The 21,379-nt window shown below is 49.2% G+C and overlaps 2 protein-coding genes and 2 long non-coding RNA genes across 25 annotated transcripts; 2 read left to right on the top strand and 2 right to left on the bottom strand.

Annotated features, from left to right (window-relative positions):
- The first annotated feature begins 185 nt into the window (after nt 1–185).
- Nucleotides 186–8,919, top strand: LOC147042074 (low density lipoprotein receptor adapter protein 1). 6 transcript variants are annotated; one of them, XR_015068827.1, is made up of 11 exons: nt 186–353; nt 2,410–2,552; nt 2,859–2,971; nt 3,814–3,928; nt 4,097–4,169; nt 4,241–4,333; nt 4,392–4,507; nt 4,592–4,626; nt 5,507–5,566; nt 7,245–7,948; nt 8,473–8,621. XR_015068827.1 is itself a non-coding variant. In XM_085936966.1 (10 exons), exons 1-10 carry the CDS (start codon nt 269–271, stop codon nt 8,615–8,617), a joined length of 978 nt encoding a protein of 325 aa, XP_085793092.1. In that variant the 5' UTR covers nt 186–268; the 3' UTR covers nt 8,618–8,919. The 6 variants fall into 6 exon arrangements, 4 of the variants coding, with proteins under 4 accessions (XP_085793092.1, XP_085793093.1, XP_085793094.1 ...); XM_085936966.1 differs by lacking the exon at nt 7,245–7,948 and having other exon boundaries at nt 8,473–8,919; XM_085936967.1 differs by lacking the exon at nt 8,473–8,621 and having other exon boundaries at nt 7,245–8,426.
- Nucleotides 8,920–9,232: 313 nt separating this feature from the next.
- Nucleotides 9,233–14,243, top strand: LOC147042075 (uncharacterized). 3 transcript variants are annotated; one of them, XR_015068950.1, is made up of 6 exons: nt 9,233–9,729; nt 11,156–11,359; nt 11,746–12,172; nt 12,283–12,465; nt 12,657–12,896; nt 13,105–14,243. It is a non-coding gene; the product is annotated as an uncharacterized LOC147042075 (long non-coding RNA). The 3 variants fall into 3 exon arrangements; XR_015068951.1 differs by having other exon boundaries at nt 12,391–12,465; XR_015068952.1 differs by having other exon boundaries at nt 11,749–12,172.
- LOC147042076 (uncharacterized) lies at nt 11,124–13,830 on the bottom strand. Of its 14 annotated transcripts, none has more exons than XR_015068944.1 (14): nt 13,605–13,830; nt 13,410–13,548; nt 13,302–13,327; nt 13,071–13,211; nt 12,958–13,010; nt 12,852–12,884; nt 12,624–12,664; nt 12,388–12,452; nt 12,263–12,304; nt 12,060–12,138; nt 11,743–11,953; nt 11,568–11,655; nt 11,417–11,494; nt 11,124–11,340 (listed from the first exon to the last, which is right to left on the bottom strand). It is a non-coding gene; the product is annotated as an uncharacterized LOC147042076 (long non-coding RNA). The 14 variants fall into 14 exon arrangements; XR_015068943.1 differs by having other exon boundaries at nt 12,220–12,304; XR_015068942.1 differs by having other exon boundaries at nt 12,220–12,304; nt 12,388–12,561.
- A 3,626-nt stretch (nt 14,244–17,869) lies between the features above and the next one.
- blk (BLK proto-oncogene, Src family tyrosine kinase) lies at nt 17,870–20,375 on the bottom strand. Of its 2 annotated transcripts, none has more exons than XM_085938037.1 (13): nt 20,239–20,375; nt 20,081–20,162; nt 19,983–20,013; nt 19,828–19,921; nt 19,648–19,746; nt 19,482–19,585; nt 19,261–19,410; nt 19,045–19,197; nt 18,789–18,968; nt 18,625–18,701; nt 18,391–18,541; nt 18,173–18,304; nt 17,870–18,106 (listed from the first exon to the last, which is right to left on the bottom strand). In XM_085938037.1, exons 2-13 carry the CDS (start codon nt 20,159–20,161, stop codon nt 17,904–17,906), a joined length of 1,455 nt encoding a protein of 484 aa, XP_085794163.1. In that variant the 5' UTR covers nt 20,162; nt 20,239–20,375; the 3' UTR covers nt 17,870–17,903. The 2 variants fall into 2 exon arrangements, with proteins under 2 accessions (XP_085794163.1, XP_085794161.1); XM_085938035.1 differs by having other exon boundaries at nt 19,482–19,588.
- Between the last annotated feature and the right edge of the window lie 1,004 nt (nt 20,376–21,379).

Below are 21,379 nucleotides of genomic sequence, written 5' to 3' on the forward strand. Positions count from 1 at the left end.
TCCGCACCGGAGACACGCCCGCCCGCCCACCGGCCGGCCATGCAGGCGGGCGGGGTGTCGCTCTGCTCGGCGTTAGTTGCTCACCGGTGGGCACCAGCAGGGAGCGAGCGAGCGAGCGAGCGAGTGAGCGAGCGGGACACCGACAGTGGCAAGCTGGACGGCGAGGAGGACGTCTGCCTGCCTGCCTGCCTGCCTGCCTGCCTGTCGAGCGATCGAGGAGAGGAGCGAGCGAGCGAGCGAGCGTCCAGTTGCACATCGGCCGGCGGCCATGGACGCGCTGAAAAACGCCGGGAGAGCGATCATCAAGAGCCCTGGCGTCCCGCGGCACACGTGGGGAACTTCCAAGCACGAAAGTAAGTCAGGCTGCCTGCTCACTCCATCATACATTGGAAAAAGATGATCATTGCACAGCTTGTGGCTTCTCTTGCCTTCACTATTGTCTTCATGATGGGAAATGAATGTTCACATTTCAGGTTTTCATCCCCCCAAGGTACTTTGTCAAGGCCTTCACAATACAATTGCTGCTCTTTTCTTGCCTCCCTCCACTTTTGTCCTCAATGTGTGAACTTGAAATGACCATTCATTGAACAGCTGCTTGTTTGTGGCTTATGCTGCCCAAAGGTTCTTCAAAATGCCTTCTTCCCAAGTTCAGCATCCCCAACCTTCATGTTTGCAAAGTGACATTTTAGCATCTGCCGAGGTCAAAGCGGATGCCCAGCGTGTGCCTTCCAGTGCAAGCTGTCCCTTTGTCCCGCAAGTATCACCAAGTATCAAGGGCAACGCTTATTGTTGTCGACTATCTCGGAGGAAGCTCTCACGCTGGATCTCTCACTGCCTCATTAGACGGCGGAATCGCCAGACAACTCTGCCAGCATAAATAAGCAGCAGTGCTTGCAATTACAATGGCGGCTGGTGCCATATTAGTCACGTTTATTGTGAGGAATATCTCCTGCAGCAGATTGACAGCTAAAACAAGGATAAACATGATCACCAGAATTGAACAGCAAGTCAGCCACGTTGGTTAGAAGTAGCCAAGCTTGAATCGGGACAAAATTTGCCTTGGATCGGAAGCAGCTCTCCTCAACAGATGGAAAAGTTGTTAAGTGCCTCGAGGCCCGGTTGAGGTGAAGTGAATTATGCAACAGCGGGAAATGGTGAGAAGCTATCTTTGGAGGCTTGCTTGAGTGCTATGGCGCTCGCACACTCACACGGACAGACCGCCGTGTGTGTGTGTGTTTGTGTATCTGTCAGCGGTCCTCCAAGTGAAAGCGTGGAAGTAAACGTTGCCGACGTGCCTAAAAATAACTTTGGAATGAATAATGATGAGCTTGTGCTGCATAGAAACTCAAAGCAAGCACGGCTTTGAAAAGCAAATTTGATCATTTTTAATAGATTGACCTTGTTCGGAATGATGCAAATGGTAGCTGAAGAACTGCAGTACTGCCACACTTCAAATGATTCATATGCTGCTATCATTAGTCATGAAAAGTATTCATGAAAGTATTTTTGGGGTGAAACGATTTTGTTGAACGCACTCAAGTGGCTGGTGTGATGCTCTGCCAAGTGTTCAGCGATGTGGTTTGTAAGCTCCGCCTTCCTCCGGGGTTGTTGGGGATGCGGTTGCCTGGCAACGGCAGCCCTTTGCTCCCCCTCCTTGTTATTGTTGTCAATATTTGAGGAGCAGCTGCTAGGTTACCTCTCAGAGGCCCCATTTAATACCCTAATGGCTTTTTAATGGGGGGTCGGGGGATTTGCTTTTTCTTGCTTTTGCAACGTAATGCTTTTGCAAATGCATGCACGAGCGAGCGAGCCGCCGCCGTCCTCCCCAAACGTGCGGCCTATTTCCCCCCCCCCCCCCCCATCAAGGTGGTGTCCCAGATTCAAAATAGCCTCTGATGAAGAATAACAATGTCAATGCAAAGAGAATGCATATGATCAGATTTGCGGAAAAACGAGTTGGACAATTTTCACAGCCCCATTTCATATCATTTGGGATTGTATCATTTTTCAAACCGTCGGGGTTGAGCAGGACTCGGGCTAACATCAAACGCACCCGAGCGGCTCACCAGGCGCGATTGAAGACGACTTAATAATTCAGAGTTATTGGAAGGCGTTAGTGCGAGCGAGTGGGGAAGCTGCGCGTGCGTGCGTGCGTGCGTGCGTGCGTGTGTGCCGCTGGCAGATGGCTCAGCCTGGCTGGACTGGATCACGTTCAATGTCCAGATTGGATATGTGGGATCAATATCTTCTAATCTGGGCTAAACCTTTGTTTGCTGCCTTACTTGCTTCCACATCTAGAGGTGATTTTTCTTGGCTCTCCAGCACAAACATCCCAAAAGTGAAGCAAAGTTGATTCTCCCTATGTATTTAATGCCTGCTGTGTTTTGTGTGGCGTTCTCCTCAATGCAGAGCTTCCCGAGAACTGGACGGACACCAAAGAGACTCTGCTGGAGGGCATGGCGTTCAACCTCAAGTACCTGGGAATGACCTTAGTGGGCCAGCCTAAAGGGGAGGACATGGCTGCCGCCGCCATCCGCAGGATCGTTACCACGGTGAGTGACAAAAACCAAGAAATGCGTCTCGGTATCCTCACGGCTGGATGTTTCCCGTTTGTTTCCTTCGTATTCATTTGGAATTGATTTCTAGCGGCATGTGTGCGCTCGTCTCCGTCCGTTCCCTTGGAAACGGCTGATTTTATTTTCTTTCTGATGCGATAAGACCGTCTTATTGTTCCTTTTTTCCCCGCCGTCGTTAGCGCTCGCACGCACGATTGTGCTTATTGAAGTGGCGCCTTTGCACTTTCAAGAGGCAATTTGAAAACACGCCATCAGAATTGATTTGTTTTTTGAACTCCTCAGGCCAGAGCCGGCGCTAAGAAGTTCCGCAAAGTCACGCTGACCATCTCCCCGAAAGGCATCGTCATCACCGACACGGACACGGCGGACCTGGTCGAAAACGTCTCCATCTACAGGTGACTCGTGTTTGGAAAGGAACCCTCGACTGCTCCAAATAACCAAATGATTGAAAGTGCCCCTTCTTTTTTTTTTTCTCAAGGCCAAATCTTATCCAAAATAATTCCGTAGTGGAGGTAACGAGGCAGTACGTGTGTGTGTGTCCTCTGATCCACCTTATCTGCCACAACAGACCTCCAGGCGTTTGATCTGGCGCCGTGGTCTAATCTTGAAGTCCCCCGATCCGCTACCTCCACACGCACTAATTGGGCACCTTCAAAGCTGCGCTGTCAGCCATCGCTGACGTATTGTCACAAGCAAGGTCGATATCTAGTGCCGGCTGCCTACCTAAATGAGCCCTGAAATTGGTTGGAAATATTTCCATCGAAATGCTCAAACGGCTTTTCGCTCTCGGTTTAGCGAAGTGCGTTTTCATCTTGTGAGCGTTTGCAGGTGCGTCTTTTGTTCGGTGCAGCTATCAAGAGTGGTGCTATGAAATTGATATTCCTCGCTCATCACAGTCGAGGGGGGGGGGGATCAAACGTTTGGTGTGTGCGTGCACCCAACCTTCTCAAGCCTGCTGTCAATCATGATTTCTTTTGCTTTTACAAGCTCCTCAAAATGACGTGTGGTGCTGAATCCAAAGGCAGCTTTCCCAGCAGAGAACGATAGATTCATACCAAAAAAAAATTCTAATACAAAACACTGATCACGCTTGTGACATATTTCATACACGACAATGGGGTCAAATCTAAAATGTCATTATCGGAATAATAAATGGAAAAATGTGTTTTGTATTTCGTCTTGAATACCGATTGAGATATTAACATAAAGTGCCATTTTTTTCGCCTATATTTTGCAGAATCTCGTACTGCACAGCAGACAAAAGCCAGGACAAGGTGTTTGCCTACGTGTCTCAGAGCGCCTTCAATGAGACGCTGGAGTGTCACGCCTTCCTCTGCCAGAAGAAGAAGATTGTAGGTTTTTTTTTTACCCCCACATTGACAAAACAAAAAAACGTTTAGAAACATTCACACTTGTGGCAGTTTGGCGCCATCTTGTGGTAGCACCGCACAGCCACACAATTAGGTACACCTGCACACGATGAAATATTTTGTGGACGAATGTGTTTTTCTTGTCCGCAGGCTCAGGCTGTGACGCTGACCGTGGCACAGGCCTTCAAAGTGGCCCTGGATCTTTGGGAGCTTGCTCAACAAGGTCATTTGAACGGCCTTCAAACTTCACAATCATCTCTTCCCATCCACGTATGTATGCTCTTGTCTTTGTAGATAAAAGCAGGAAGGCAAGAAGCGCGTGTAGCCCCTGCGCAGCCGCCACCAACGGCCACGGGGTGGCAACAGACACTCGCTGCCTTCTCGCAGGTAAGAAGATCCAAAAAACTCAATTTCTGCTAAGTCAAGCTAGCGACATTCTCTTCAGACGCGTCTGGCAGCGCGGACAAGATGTCGCGTCGGCCGTTCCTGTCCACCTCCATCAGCTCGCCGTCGCCTCGCAGCAACCCCAGTCGGAGGCGACCCGTCAAACACGACTCCTGGGTAAAATGTTTGGATGGTGTACTTCATGAGCAGATGGCACCCCAATCACGCCTTTCCTTTGATTTTTGTTTTCTATCTGTGCAGGACGTGGACGACGGCCTGGACGACCTCCTGTCAAGGTAACCTTCAAGCGGGACGCAATGTCTTTTCATCAGAATGGAAATTGAAATGAGTTGAGGAAAAAAAAAGGCGCCTTTGTCTTGTTTACGTGACATGCAGCAGCATGGACGTAGAGGACGCAGGCAGCGGTAAGTAAGTCTCCGTGATGGACGCTCCACCATGTTGTGTGTGGCTCTGTAGCAGGCCTCCCTTTCCATTCCTCCCTTTTATTTGGCTTGATCTTCATCCGCCTCCTCATGATCATCTCGGATCTTAGACATCGGTTCGATTAGATTGAAAACAACAATGTCCGTCCCCCTGTCTTTCCATCAGAATGGTCAAGCCCGGCTCCTGACCCGTCTTTGCCCATGCAGCTTTGAATCTTGAGGAAGTCGTTGTCGGCCGGCCGGTCGGACTGCAAGAGATGGCTCGAGCGCAGCGTTGCCTCAATGAGGACAACCGAGCGCTCTGTTGTGTCCATTAAAAGCACCACCGCGCCGCGAGGACAAGCACCGCGAGCGATCCTCTTCTTGCCACAATAAAGCCGCTGTCATTCTTGAGACACAAGCGCACAGCTGCTACAAGAAACCCCGAAGAACCTTTCCTGGAAGACGGCCGCAGCCGTGTCTCGTTTCCTCCTTTCTTTTCTTTGCGCTTTTCAAACTAATTTGTTGAGGCACCTCGCTTCTCCGTTTTGTATCCATGTCGCCACGGTAACGGGCTGTCAAGAATATCTCGCGCTGAAACGTCTCCACATATCGTGCGCAATTTAATTTGAGGTCCGAGTAAGTGAGGAGAATTTGAAATGGAAAAGTTTTATTTGGCACAAGTGAGAAATGTCCACAAATGAACTCTGACACATTTGTCTTTTTTTTGGGGGGGATCTGGTGTTCAATTTAGCAAGACGCATTTCTACCGGCAGATGGCTTGCATGCAGGTCAGCAGAGTCCATCCAGCACGGTATGTGGAACATTTGTCAAAATCAGATTTTGCTATTGCAACGGAATGTGTTTTCTAGGATGTTGTAGTATGATAACGAATGCCAAAAATGCGAATAAAAAGACAAGATTATTGCGTAGCCTCGACTAGTCATGATAGCGTTGCTAATATCAAAAAATGCAAATTTACACTGCGCTCCCCGAGGTGGTGTGTTGCATTTGTGTTCTCTTTTGATGGGCGTCACACTTCGATGATGTTGATGGACGGCACGGATGGGTGAAACTGGAACACAAAGAGCAAAAGCAAACATTGAATTGGCACTTGAGATCAAAAAGTGGCCAATTGGCGAGAAAAGAAAAGCGGCCGCCTCGCTCTGCCGCTCTTGACTTTTCCATCAAGCCATTCCTTGAGGCAAGTGGAAAAGCGTGGATGCCAATTTGTATGTAAGCGGCTTCATTCGCCGAGGTTGAAACCAAGACGTCGATTCTCACTATTGAACTCAATACAAAAGTGTCAAAGTCCGACGGGCCGCTCGGCACGAAAGCCTTGCCTTGCCGACGCGGTGCTCCGGCGTGCTCCTCTCCGACGTGGGCTTGACCTTCTCCTTGTTGTTGCTGGAGTCGTTGTCCTTGATGATGTCATACTGGCGGCAGAACAGGGCGATGACGGCTGCACGCAGAGGAGGGAGGACGCACGCCGGCCGGCCGGCCGGCCAGCCAGCCAGGGTCGTTCTTAAAAGTGTTCTCCAAATGAAAGTCGAGTTGAGCAAACCTACCTGCCCACATGAGCAAAACCACCACTATGATGATGAGCTCTCCTGTCTGCAGATGTCGTGACCTCTCCAGGCCCTGCACTGTTGGGTCATCTAGGGGAGGGAGGGTGTGGGGCGAGGGGTCGCACACCAAGTTGACCTTTTACTAAGTGCTCTGCTAATACAGCGGCCGCGTTTGTGCTACCACTCGGCCTCCTAAGTGAGTGTCGGCTCGCACTCAGCGGGCTCTTAACCCGACGGAGTAGATGGAAATCTTCCAGCGCTCCACTTAGCCTAAGCATCCCAGAAAATAGGCCCATTCAAAGTGAGATTCGAGTTTGCTCAAGTGATATTTGCAGTGTCGGCGTCCCCGGAGACTCGTGATGTTCGCAAAAAGCCCCTTCAAAGTGGAGCGAGAGAGAAAGCGGGCGCCCCGATTGTGATAAATGCTGCAGTTAGCCGACTCAGCACCTTTTGCCCACTCAGCACTTTGCACTTGGTTAGCTTTCATAGGCCGCGCCCTTTTAACTTCACATAAGAAGTGCTAATAAGTTGCGCATGATTAACTAGAAAGCCAAAGGAACAAAGAGTGACGCCGACGGAGCTTTTTAGTTTATGGCAGGACTTTCAAACTTGCACCCGTGGACGTTTTTATCCCAATCATTTGTTGGTGTCAGATCATCAAATACAGAGGACATTGTGGGAGAATGACCGCTTCAGGTTGTCCTTGGTCACATTTTGCCGGTCCAGAATTGCCTTCAACTTTGTTTCAACTAGCAAGGCGTGTTTGTGCGCTCTTTGCCGAAGCAACCCACCTTGGTTGGAACTGTTGGAGGCAAAGTGCTCGGATTTCTTGAGCGTGCGAAAGTGGACCTTCTTGCTGCCTTGGCTTTCGCCGTAGAGGCCGATGGACTGCACCTGGATCACGTAGTCCGTGTCCTCATGCAGGTCCCACAGGACGCAAGCCCGGCTGCTGGTGTTGACCTCCCGGATGAAGCGCTGCGTGTGCCGGTCCTGCCTCTGAAGGAGAAGCGTGAAGACCTCCATGGACCTCCAGTACCTTGATATTTCTTCACATTTGCGCACTTACCTGCTGCGAGACTGAGAAGCCGATGATGACGTCTCCCTCGGGGACCTCCCAGGAGACGGTCGCCGAGTCGGAGCTGAGGTGAACGACGGCCACGTTGACGGGAGCCGGCGGCTGATCTGACCGAGGAGGACGAAAACGGACCCGTGGATCTCGAATTTGGTCAAGCGGCTCGGCTCACCGCCTCGCAGTGCCCGGGAGATAAACCTGTGGCGCTTTCCATCACTGTCACGCTTGAGACTAACGAGGGCCCTCCTTTCATTCATGGAAGACAAACTGCTTTGGCTACAATGCAGCCACCCCCCCCACCCCCCTTTATTCCTGCTTGCGCTTGACAAATTGGGCTATTTAAAGCCACCACGTAGGATTTCTTTTTTTCTTTTTATTGGCTTCTTTTCAAATCCGCCTCTGTGGATGTTCCCTTACTGTGTCAGCGGGTGAGCATCTATCACCTTTTCGAGGACAGCTGATTACAAAAGCGGAACAGTAATCGAGGTCCTCTGCACGTTTGATGGAGAATCTGGAAATCACCTGGGACTCGCTTGCCTTCCTTCCCCCATCGCAGGTTTGCGTCCACTCCCAAGTTCTAAATTGGTTTCCTTTACATTCACTGCGCGGAGATGATTCTTTGACAAAGTTGCTCTCTGGAGATGCGAGAAACATCCCCCAAACCTTTTTGCCTTGATGTCGCCAAGCGCTGATTGCACCGTGCACGTTTTGGGGGAGGTGGGAGGAAACCTGAGGCGAGACTGGCTATTTTCAAATATGAATCCAGTTTAAACATGACACCTCAGTCACCTGTTTTTCAATGCGATGTGTACAGTTTTATGTTTTGTTTCTAGCGATTTTGAACCCTCAAAGATGCATTTACCCTTTGGAATTCTCTTATTTATGGCTGATTGAAAGAAATATGGCTAGAAGACAAAAATCAGAGTTACTCTACTACTTAAGCGGATATTGTGAAATGAAAATATTGTCACAAATGACCGATATAACTGTCAGTCCAGATGGAGCATTTTCTTTTCTTGTATGCGGATGACATTATCGACTGTGAAAGAGACGCTGACATGCTCTCGCTCTCATTTTTAGGATTGACCGAATGTGGCTCAATGGCGTCTGTGAAGTCACTTACTTGCCCCCACCAGGAAGAGCAACAGGACCGCAGAGTGGATCACAACCAGCGGACGGGCCATGGCTCCCCTCTTGCCCGCAGGTGAAGGAAGCAAAACCGTAAGAAAGAAAAAAGAGAAAAAAACCTTCTCAAGTCCGGCCACTGCGGTCCATGCTCGGACTGGAGGATGCAACAGAGGATACGGCGGCGGCGGCGGCGGCTGCAGCAGCGGCAGCGGCGGCTGCAGGTGCTCAACCGGGCTCGGCGCGCGACTCTACGGTATCAAAAAAGGACGGTGCCGTTGCGGAACATGTTGTGAGTCAGCGACGCGAGCTCTCATTCCACAAGTGAGCGAGCGAGTGAGCGAGCAGCTTGCCTTTCAATGCTGGCGTACATTAGCGGAGCAAGATAGTCGCGTGGAGACCATTGAAAGCTTTGACAGGTGAGCAAGTTCTAACCCCCCCCCCCTCCGTTGAACGCATGTGTAAAAGCTCATTTGAAATAAATAAAGCTTTATTACAAGAATACTTCAACTCTCGACTCTTCATTTACATTACAACATTAAAAAATCAACACCAAAAAACCCCCACATTTTTGGAATACTGCTTCATGATTGGCTGAGGGTTTCAAAACTGGGTGGAGCAATGGGGACTAAAATATGCAAATAAGGTGCTCTGTGATTGGTCGGATTTTGAGTAAGTGTGTTTCCCCGTGTTGTTTTTTTTGACAAGGCTGGGATTTTTGGCTGGTTTTTGAGCATCTTTATGCGTGTTTACTTCATGATCCCAACTTGTGTTGTATGCATGATGTGGGAGTGAGTGTCTTTTGTGCACGTTGCCAACGAGGCGCTTGCTTTTTTTTTACTTGAATTGAGCTTTCTCGGCTACCGTACACTTCCGCTTCAGTGAGCAGCTAGCTCTACAGGTTGTTACCATTTGGGCTTTCGAGTGAATCATGTCAACTTTTTCCAAGCTCTCGATTTGCTGTATGTAAATGCGTTCATGTAAACAATGACATGAAAGGAGAAGATTTGTTAGTCGTTAGGTCAGTGGAAACTCGCTGGCTCTCGTCAAACAAGAGGTGGAGCGTTAGCTAGCACGCCTACCCACCGACAAGTAGCACTCACTCGGCTGCCAATCAATGGATAATGAACCAAAGCGTTTGACTTGAACGTTGTTTTTCCATATCCAAACTTGAAGACTGGAGGCTCCACGTCGGCTGCTGGTCGTCGAAAGGTAGGTTACCTCCCCATTTTGTTTGCCTCCTAATCTTAGATGTAGAAGGTCGTGACTTCAAATATTCCAAAATGTTGTCAAAGGACATTTGAATTGGTCATTTTCCAGATGAATAATGTCCTGATGATTATTTGGGCCACAGTGAAAAGAAACAAAAGAATTGCTCTACAATGGTTAAAGTGACATGTCAATGTAAGAAGTATACTTTTGAAAAATGCATTTGAACTTCCAAAGTATAGTTTTGATCATAGTTGGCACACATGAAAAGTGAAAGTGGACCACTGTGTTCTTCTAAAATTATGACTTGAATCTAAAGAAAAAAAATGGTGTTAGTTGGTAGTGTTATGTGCTTGAGGAGCTGATGTCATCTTGTCATGGCACACCAGGGAGAAGGTGAGCACATGCAAGCAGCTGACATCTCTCACAAAACCCAAGTGCTGGTGCTGGTGGTACTGTGGAGTACCTGGCACTTGGCTTTTGTCCCAGTGAGAGATGTTTGCACTGTTTGCATGTGCTCACCTTCCCCTGCCTAGTGCCTGCCACGAGAAGTAAGTGAGCGAGCTCCTCAAGCACTTCTTCTGCTTGCTTACAGGCAGGCAAGGCCTTTTTAAACTGCTTTTCTATTCAATCAATTGTTCAAGTGTCTTTGTGATTTCTGAGCAAATGTGCTCATTTGATGTCTTTCATGCTTGCTGGTCACTGCAAAGTACTGTTTGAAAACCTAAGTGTCTGTCCACTACTATGTTTTCAGCAGCCTTGAGGTGAGCATCACTGCAGCAGAGCCAAGTGTTTGACTGCTTCTCGCTCTCTTTCTCTCTGTGTGTGTCTCCACATGAGTCAAAGTGATGCAATTGCAGTCACTTTGAGTCATGTGAAGACAGTGAGAAGCAGTCAAAGACTTGGCTCTGTTCAGTGGCTGAAGGCAAACACTCAACTCAAAGCTGCAAAGAGCCTTCCAAAACCTAAGTGCCACTTCCCCCGCCTCCTAGCTCTGCCCAAATTCAGCCTGGCCAATCACGGCCCGGCGCTAAATTTGCATAGCCACGCCCACTTTGTGTCAGCCAATCAGAATGCAGCATTCGCACATCTGACCAATCAGATTGCTCCATTTTAATGAGACCACGCCCACTAACAACCTGACCAATCGCTGACCACCTCATTTGCATATCCACGCCCACTTTTAAACCAATCACGGCGTTTCATTCGCATTGCCCCGCCCAGATTTTGAACTCTCGGCCAATCAAGCAGCAGTATTCCAGGTTTGACCCGCCCCCTTTCTCAAAAAAATTCACCCCAAAAAAAAAATAATCCCGAATTATTTTTTGGGCGGAAATATTTTTGGGGTTGGTTTTTTTTTGTTGTGATGTTTGAAAATGAAGAGTTGAAAGTTTGCGTTATTTGTAATAAAGCTTTATTTCTTTTGCAGAGTAAACATTCAATCACAAAGTAACAAGTTGGATGGCAGTCTGCTTGTTGGCCAGTGGGACCAGTGGTGAAGCAGTCGGCCAGTGGGACGAGTGGTCAAGCGGCCGGCCAGTGGGACGAGTGGTCAAACGGCCGGCCAGAGGGACGAGTGGTCAAGCGGCCGGACAGAGGGACAAGTGCCCAGACCTAAGACAAAAACAGATTGGTAAGTAAAGTGTCAAGTCAACAATTTGTCCAGAAAATTGTTTGGCATGTAACATACCAGTGCGTAAGTAGAGTCATTCATTACACCACGTATTGTGAGCTGCAGGATCAGGGAGCAGCTTTGCGTCCTTGCTGCCTGTCAGAAAATAGGGGGGGGAAAAAATTAGTAGTATAAAAAGATTGTGCAATGAGCATTTAAAGTCCCTTACTTCTTAGGTTGCCTTAGTAACAAGGAAACTGAAGTACAGCTAGTTTGGAGCTTTGCTCTGGTGCTCAGCTTCCTTCACGGAGTAGGTACTAGATGGGGTTACACATTGGTCAAATGAAAACAAAAATTCAAATTTTGAAACTTGTGCTAAAATGTCACTACTTTGCTTCTCTTACCAGCAGAGGGCTCTTCAGGCAGCACAGACCCAGGTGAACAAACTCACAGGAGGTTGCAGACAAATTGTGGACCAGGATTTGTCACCTCTACCTGGAAAGAAAACACAAACACTCAATTTAAGTCGATTGCTTTTCTTTTTGACTGGAAGCAGCTGGTCAGTCACTGGTGCACAGTTCCTGAAATGTTGTCAAGACTCTCCAGGGTGGACACCTGCACACAACACAAACGAGGGAGGGAGGGAGAGAGAGATCCATGCTACCATTCAGTACATCTCATTTGTGCATCTACTCTGAAGATGGAGGCGGCCTTGAGGAACCTCGGCATGGTTTTGGAGGGCTAGTTCCTCTGTCCAGCAGGTGGCAGATTCCTCAACTTCATCCTTACTGGAAACTGGTCTGCACGAATAGGGAAGCATAAAGCAAAAAGCTGGTAAGTGCTTTTAAACAAAGCAGAGTTTGTAGTAAATTACCACTTGCCAGCACGTCGGACAAGACATTGAACATGCCACAGGTTCAAAACCTTGTTTATCTGTGCTGCAGAAACAATGTCCTTTGGCACCACCTGGTGGACAGAATGAGGAAGAACAAGCTGAAATGTTTGACACGTGTCAAACAAACATTTAGACTCGTGCGTGCGTGTTTCACCAGTGAGGAATGGAGGGCAGCTCCGGACTGATGGCTGGACGTCTCTCCAAGCACAGCTTGCTGCTCTGAGAAAACACGGTAAGGTTACAACCATTCTGCAGCCTTACAAGCAAATTGGGTTGAGCAAGAGTCTCATGAAGCCATGCGAGGACTGCAAGGCGGCCATCTTGGACTCTGCAGAAAAGAAAAAGCACAAATGTTTGCTTTAGTCAATTTGCTAATAAAACTACTTTTACCATTTTGCAGTCAATCTGCTCCCTCTGTTCCAGATGCAGGCCTGTGGACAGAAAGGAGAAGGCAATTAGAAGCAGTCCATTGACTTGAAAACTCACAGAAAGTCCGTCGGCCATGCTTGGGTCGTTTTAACGAGTGGCACCTGCAGACAAAGCAGAAAATTAACACCAAAAATATTGGAGTCGTTCATTCTCTGGTTGATTTATGCAAACGCTGCTTTGTCTACTTACCTTCCGGCGCATCTCCAACCACAGCTTGCAGGTCTGAAAGACACGGTAAGGTTACAACCACTCTGCAGCCTTACAAGTAAATTGGGTTGAGCAAGAGTAGACCTACCTGCAAGTGTCTCATGAAGCCATGCGAGGACTGCAAGGCGGCCATCTTAGACTCTGCAGAAAAGAAAAAGCACAAATGTTTGCTTCAGTCAATTTGCTATTAAATACTTTTACCAATTTTGCAGTCAATCTGCTCCCTTTGTTTCAGATGCAGGCCTGTGAACAGAAAGGAGAAGGCAATTAGAAGCAGTCCATTGACTTGAAAACTCACAGAAAGTCCGTCGGCCATGCCGAGGTCGTCTTAACGAGTGGCACCTGCAGACAGAAAGCAGAAAATTAGCGCCAAAAATATTGGAGTCATTCATTCTCTGGTGGATTTATGCAAACGCTGCTTTGTCTACTTACCTTCCGGCGCTGTCGTCCAGACGTTGCTAAATGTTTGGGCAAAAAAATAGTGTTAGTGCTTTTTCCACACAGTGCGTGCTTGAGTTTGCAAAATGTAGCTGTACTTACCCACCGTCTATTGTTTGGTTGCACGCCAAATGAACGCGTTTTGGTGGTCGTTGAAGACGCTAACTGCTAACGCTAGCTTCGGCAAACTTTTTAGTTTGCAGATGGAAGCACGCACACACGCCCAAAGTGCAAGTTGACGCTGAAAGAGAGCATAAGCAGTTAGTTTGAAAAGGTTAACAAACGTTGAACACTTACCTTGAGACTTTCAACGCTGTCGTGCAGCAGGTGAACAGAGCAGCGTGGCGCCCGCTCGCCGTCAGAGGAGTGAAAGAATGGGCGCCGTCGCGTTCGTGACGCATTTTATAGTCTTTTTGTGATGACGTCATCAGAAGGGGAAAAAAAACTAAAAGAAATTCAACATGCTTGGCGGTTCCTGGTCTCGAACCAGCGCTGCACGCTTCAGAGTCAGTGACGTTATCCCCTCGACCATTGTCGGTTGTTCAATAACTAAAGAATTATTTGTATTATCCTAAATTATGACGCGATCTTCAGGAAAGGTTCAGAGTAACCTTCAATTGCAAACACTTAAGCCTTGCTATCTAAGATCTCGAATAGTCGAATGGTTATAGCTTTACCCTTGAGTTTGGGAGAGGCGGGTTCGAATCTTGTAAGTCCTATTTAATTTGCAAAAGCTGCAAAGAGCAAGTCTCGAACCCGAGGCTGCTGGACACCAACCCAAGACCTTAACCACTCAGTCATTTTGACGTTAACATTTTCTGATTTTTTTATGTATTGATAGTATATGTTTCACGAAATCAAGGTCAAATCACTAAATTACAACCGTTTTTCCAGAACACTCAATACTGTAGTGGTTAAAGCTTTTGTCTTATGTTCGGGAGAACCGAGTTCGAGTCTCACACTGTTGCAAACTTTAGTTCAAAGTCTGCTTGTGTGGGTCTCGAACCATGGTCTCCCGATCACCGGTCCAAGTTAAAAACCACTTTGCCATTTTGCCAGCGAGTCTCACCGATTTTTATTGGGTAGTGTACTTTAGAATGTCAACCTGCTTATGCCAAATCTTGACAGAACATTCAATGGTGTAGTGCTCAAAGCTTTTACCTTATGCGCGGGAGAACTCGAGTCTCACACTATTCAAACTTTAGCTCAAAGTCTGCTTCACGTGGGGCTCGAACCATGTTCTCCCGAACACCGGGCAAAGTTAAAAACCACTTTTCCATTTCGCCAGCGAAGCTCGGCCTTTTAATTGGGTAGTGAACGTTAAATGTCAACTTGTTGCTGAGAGATCATCAGTGCAAGGGTGACCAATACGTCAATCGTGATCGACCGGTCAATCGCCAAGCCACTACTGGTCGATCGCGGGATATTAATTATTATTATTATTATTATTTTTGCACTTGATGCGTGTGCATACAACGGCGCTAATGTGGTGAATTGTCTTCGTGGCTTCGCTGGTCTTCTCAAAACACTTGATGAAAAAGGAAATGCTTCAGGGACACACGGCTGGTTGGAAAAAGATTTGATTCAGCCGATGTCAGAAGATGTTCTCTCACGCCCCACAGACACGATGTTCAAAAAGCAACGCCTTTCTTCTACCTGGCGAGACTCATGATCATAACTACTCTTTGAGATCCTCGTGCATGCTGGCTCTCTGCCCATACAAGGTCCTCAACTTAGACACCTGTCAACCTTCTTGAAAGCAAGCACAATTGCTCAACGCAAACAATCCTGGTCCTCCTCACCAAGTCGGCTCAGATGTCCTTGGGCCTCACGCAGAGACATATGTCGGCAAAAATACACCACACTAACAACACAACACCAACACGCTAGCTCGCGAGTTCCCTCCAATTGTCTAAACAGCTCGAGTAGGGCATTTTAACCAAACCAAGCCACTACCGGTCGATCGCGGGATTTTTTTTTTTTTTGCACTTGATGCGTGTGCAAACAACAGCGCCAACAACACAAACACCAAGCTCGCGAGTTCCCTCCAATTGACAAAACAGCTCGAGTAGGGCGATGTACGATTCATGGTCGGCGTTGTGAACGCACCGCAGCTTTTGGAAAGTCAGGGGGAGTTTACGTACCGCCAAATAAATTCGACATTTGAGTGTCTGGATAGGTCCAACTGGCTGGAATACTAGTTCAAGGTGGCCAATATGTCGATTGCGATCGACCGGTTGATCCCCAAGCCACTACTGATCAATCGCGGGATATTAAAATGTTTTTTTGTTTTTTTTGTCCACACTTGATGCTCGAGTATGGCGATGTACGAGCAATAGTCGGCGTTTTGAACGCACCGCAGCTTTTGGACAGTTACAGTTAGTTTATAAACCGCAAAATAATCGCTGCGGTGCGTTCAAAACGCCGACCATGCTCGTACATCTCCATACTCGAGCATCAAGTGCGAAATAAAGAAGATAAAACATTTTAACCAAACCAAGCCACTACTAGTCGATCGCGGGATATTAAAATTGTATTGTGCATCGAGGACGTCTGGTCGGAAAAAAGAACATGTTCATTTTATGCTGGGTTACATAGGAGTGAATGGGGGCACTGCCATCTTGCGGTAGCTTGGCATCATTACATGAACTGCTTCATTGAACTGCTTGTTCATTTTACGCTGGGTACAGACAAGTGAATGATTTTTCTGATTGGCTGTTGGATCTGTGACGTCACTTGGACACTCCATTAGGTACACTGCCATTTTCAGGTGTACCTAATCACAGGCCACTTCATTAGGAAAAAATCATGGTCAAAATTTAAATGAAAGTGAAAAGTGCCACACCCAAACAACCCCCCACTTTCTGATTGGCTGTTGGATCTGTGACGTCACAAGGACACTCCATTAGGTACACCGCCATTTTCAGGTGTACCTAATCACAGGCCACTTCATTAGGGAAAAATCACGGTCAAAGCTTAACGGAAAGTGAAAAGTGCCACACCCAAACAACCCCCCACTTTCTGATTGGCTGGTTGATCTGTGACGTCACATGGACACTCCATTAGGTACACCGCCATTTTCAGGTGTACCTAATCACAGGCCACTTCATTAGGGAAAAATCACGGTCAAAATTTAAATGAAAGTGAAAAGTGCCACACCCAAACAACCCCCCACTTTCTGATTGGCTGGTTGATCTGTGACGTCACATGGACACTCCATTAGGTACACCGCCATTTTCAGGTGTACCTAATCACAGGCCACTTCATTAGGGAAAAATCACGGTCAAAATTTAAATGAAAGTGAAAAGTGCCACACCCAAACAACCCCCCACTTTCTGATTGGCTGGTTGATCTGTGACGTCACAAGGACACTCCATTAGGTACACCGCCATTTTCAGGTGTACCTAATCACAGGCCACTTCATTAGGGAAAAATCACGGTCAAAATTTAAATGAAAGTGAAAAGTGCCACACCCAAACAACCCCCCACTTTCTGATTGGCTGGTTGATCTGTGACGTCACACGGACACTCCATTAGGTACACCGCCATTTTCAGGTGTACTTAATCACAGGCCACTTCATTAGGGAAAAATCATGGTCAAAATCTAAATGAAAGTGAAAAGTGCCACACCCAAACAACCCCCCACTTTCTGATTGGCTGTTGGATCTGTGACGTCACAAGGACACTCCATTAGGTACACCGCCATTTTCAGGTGTACCTAATCACAGGCCACTTCATTAGGGAAAAATCATGGTCAAAATTTAAATGAAAGTGAAAAGTGCCACACCCGCCCTCACCCCCACTTTCTGATTGACTATTGGATCTGTGACGTCACTCGGACACCCCATTAGGTACACCGCCATTTTCCTAATCACAGACCACTTTATTATGGAAAAATCGTTCAAGCCAACACTCGTGAGCACATGCAAACAGTGATATCGCTGTCTTAAGGCATGTATTTGTATTTTGAGTTTGTTGTCAAATGTTCATTGATGATAAAAAGTATCACTTTGAGACTTGTCCAACTACAAGCACACACACCTGTCCATGTTAATGAGCTGGAATGGTTTCGTGTTCCTGGGAAAGGCGCCGTCTGGCGGTCACACTGTATATCGTCGTTTTTCATCCTGCTTGTTCTGTTTTGTATCTGACACATCTTTGAGTTTCAAACTTGATCTGTTGTTTCATATCAACATTTAAATTCATTTGGCCATTGTTCTCACTTCTTGTGACTGACTGATGAAGCACTGAATGTGTTTTTGCATGTCGACGTTGCCGTTTGGGACATACTATTTGTGTCGGGTGGTCTTACTTTGTGGCATTTATGGAATGCTGACAAGCATTTCCTGTTTCCTGTCCGTCCAGGAAACGGTGGACTGCAGCGGGCGGGCTGGGCCATCCCTGCCCGACGTTATCTTCCAGATGCACTTCTCGCAGAGAAGTCCAAAAAGTCTCAGTGATGTCACAGGCGTCCTCTGCTCGGTCGCTCAGAGCAAAATTTGTCGCAGATCAGGAAAGTGCAAATGTACGGCGATCGGCACAAATGGTAATCGATGGGCAGCTGCGGTGAACATAGCGTATTTTATTGTCGCGACTTCACGTCTGCATCTCGTATTGGCCCTCGGTGGCGACAAAGAAATCCTCGAGGACGTTTTGCAGGAACTCAAAAGTGGGCCTCTCCTCGGGCCTCTCCTTCCAGCAGGCCATCATGATGTGGTAGAGCTCCTGCGGGCAGCCTTCTGGGCGGGGCATCCTGAAGGAGAACTCCAGCTTGCGGACCACCTCCGGGTTGGTCATCCCTGGAGAGCGAGAGAGTCGTTATCGGCTTCCTAGCGCCGGCTGGCTTTTGTGCAAAGGTCGCTGACCTGGATACGGTATTCTTCCGTAGGTGACCATTTCGGTCAGGAGGATGCCAAAGGACCACACGTCCGACTTGATGCTGAAGGTGCCGTAATTGATGGCCTCGGGAGCCGTCCACTTGATGGGAAACTTGGCACCTGCTCGTCACAAAGAGAGCGGGCGGGCGGGAGGGCGGGCGTGGTGGCAAAGGCAAAAGGTTACGGAGGCCCGGCATTTTGATTACCTTCCTGCGCCGTGTACACGGACTCCACCAGCCTGGCCAGGCCAAAGTCGGCTATCTTGCAGTGCAAGGTCTCGTTGACCAGGATGTTGGCCGCCCGCAGGTCCCGATGGATGGAGTTCTTGCTCTCGATGTAGGCCATGCCCTCGGCTATCTGTCTTGAATGGACGTCGGACACGGGCAGAACGCAATGAGGATGCGCGTGAGCGACGGACGGGGCTCTGCGACATTTCCCACCTGTGCTGACATGTCAATCAGCTTGTTGACCCTGAGCCTTTTTCCTTCATCCGTCTTCAAAAAGTCCAGCAGACATCCTGCGAGAGCACAAAAAACACAAGTGTGACACCACCTACAGGCAGGCAGGCAGGCAGCGAGCTCACGCTAACCACGGGCGGGCCCACCGTTGCTCATGAACTCGGTGATGATGAGGATGGGCTCCCGCGTGACCACGGCGTGGAGCCGCACCAGCCTCTCGTGCTGCAGCTGCTTCATCAGGTTGGCTTCCTGCAGGAAGGCGCCGGGCTCCATGGTGCCCTCCTTCAAGGTCTTGACGGCCACCTTCAGGGTGTCCTTGTAGTAACCTGCCGCCCCCGTCCCAAATGCAAGTCTTTGATGGTGCCTTGTGGGAATTCACAGCACATTTGAATTTGGACTCACCCATCCACACTTCTCCAAATTGTCCAGCGCCGAGTTTCTTGACCAGTTTTAGCGTCTGGCGAGGAATCTCCCATTGGTCGGGCGCCCACGGGCGCTGGGGCGGCTTCTTCTTGCAGGGGGCGTACAGACGCTGGCACAAACCGTCGGCGGAAGCTGACGGGAAAGGCCGGCCGTGTCACTCTGGAGCACGGTTGCATCTGGAGCGGCTTGGCTCACATGTGTAGTACTTGACCAGCTCCTGCAGGGACGGGAAGCTGCTGGACGGGGAGATGTAGTAGCCTCCCCGGTCCAGAGAGCGGATCTTGTAGTGTTTCACCACGTCGGCGCTTTCCGGTGTGAAATCTCTGACGGACAGCGAGAAGGAACCTGACGCCGGAGGAAACGAGCGAGCGATGAGACGGGCCCGGCGGGACGCTCTGATCTCGGACGCCACTCACCCGGGCAAGTCTCGCTCTCCCGGATGAGGAAGGCTCCGGGTTTGTTCCCGGGCGCCAGGAGCAAGCGCTCCGTCTCTCTCCGGCTCAGATCCTTGAAGAACCACCTGCTGGGTACGTGACGGTCTGAGCGGCTCTTCGCCGGGATGGACGAGACTTACTAACTTACTTCTCCACCTGGAGGGTGTCCGCCCGGGCGACGTAGTTGGAGGGGATGAAGCCTTGGCGTCCCGTCGCCAGCGAGCGCGCCAGCCACCACTCGCCGTTTCTTGGAAAGCGCACGGAAAGCACGTCCGTCAGCGTGCGAGCGCTGCGGTCCGGGCCGAGCGAGCGGGCGAGCGGCACTTACTCTCCCAGAACCTTGAATCGATCTCCCTTCCCGAAAGAGAGCTCGCTGGCGTTGCTGGCTTTGAAGTCATGCTGAGCCACAAAGACGAGGTCATCTAAAGCCACAAAGTACATTTGACGGCTCCGTTTCACGGCAGAATCGTGCGCGGAGATTACCGTTATCGCAGGAAGTGCTTCCATCCCAAATCTAGAAGGCGGAAAATATTTGGATTGGAGTTCTTTGGCAACTTTGAAAATGGGTAACATTTACTTACGGTGTGATTTGAGGCCAGGGAGCTTCTGTTTGCGGGCTCCAAGTTGTCGTCGGCCGCTTGGTCACTGCTGGCGCAGCCCATCCTGAATGACAATGATCTGGTCTTTCATTTGGCCAAATTGGGATTCCCACCATGGGACGCGGCAGCTCGCTACTCACTTGACCGGCGTCTTTTCTGCTCTGTCCAAAGTTCCCTTTTGGCTCTTGTTGCCGCTATCATGATGAAGACCTCCGTCCGCCTGCCTCCCTTGGGCGCCCTCATTAACTCGCTTCACAAGACTGAAAGTCTACACACCCCTGGCACAGTTTTGGAAACCATTTCGAAGCAAACATCTACAACTCGAGAATTTTGTGCAAAGGCTGATTGCATCTAACGTGCTAAATGTGCACTGCTTCTGAATTAACTGGCCGCTAGAGGGCGTAACAGGCAAGCGACGAACTCCTCCGAGAGCCCGGGACTCTTGTTTTTGATCCCTACAAAAAAAAAAGTGGACATGGCGAGCGTGAGCGTGTCGTGCTTTGCAACGATGATGTCATTCAGTAAGTGGAGGGAACAATCAATCTTACAACAGCGGAGGAAATGTTTGCTTCCTATCTGCTTGTGCTGAGGGGGGTCGAACCCTCATGGGGGGGACATTGCTCCACCGGGCCACACTTCACAGATTTTTGTCGGGACCACCTGCAAATGTGTGTGTGATTCATACACTCTTACACAGTGCAGGTGCACGACAAGTGTTATCAAGTCCGGCCCGATTTACTAACTCCTTTTCCTCATTGCTACTTTTTCAGGGAGCTTGTTTTGTTCGCTCGGGGGTCCCCCAGCCTTGGCATCCTCCCAAGTGGCCCCACAGGATAACCTCAACAACGGTGGGAAAGAAAGCCAGCCGGGACGGGCTTAGGGCCTTTGTAGAGCGCCTCGTTGTCCGCCGTGAGTGCCCGAAAGATGACAAGAAAAGTCCAATGTTGCTTTATGACATTGTCTGAGCGCAGCTGCGCCGAAAGTACCTTTCTCCCCTCCGAGTGGCGTCCGCCCACAAATGTATACGTCCACTTCCTGGTTGAGCTTCCTGCCAGCCAGCCAGCCAGCCAGCCAGGCAGCGTGGGAACCTTTCGTGGCCTGTGTCACACACGGAAGTGATGAGAAGCTCCCGAGGAGACAAAGCGCTTGTCAGTGGGGAACAATGAGGAGAACATTGAGCGGGCTGTCACTCACCTCGGACAGTGGAGACCTTGGAGAAAGTGCGGGTGTTGCTGGGCAGCTGTTGGTGAGGGCCCCCCCCCCTCCCCGGCCCCCCGGCCC

This window comes from Syngnathus leptorhynchus, chromosome 18 (genome assembly GCF_054491065.1).
Source record: "Syngnathus leptorhynchus isolate UIUO chromosome 18, UIUO_Slep, whole genome shotgun sequence".
NCBI classification, from domain to species: Eukaryota; Metazoa; Chordata; class Actinopteri; order Syngnathiformes; family Syngnathidae; genus Syngnathus; species Syngnathus leptorhynchus.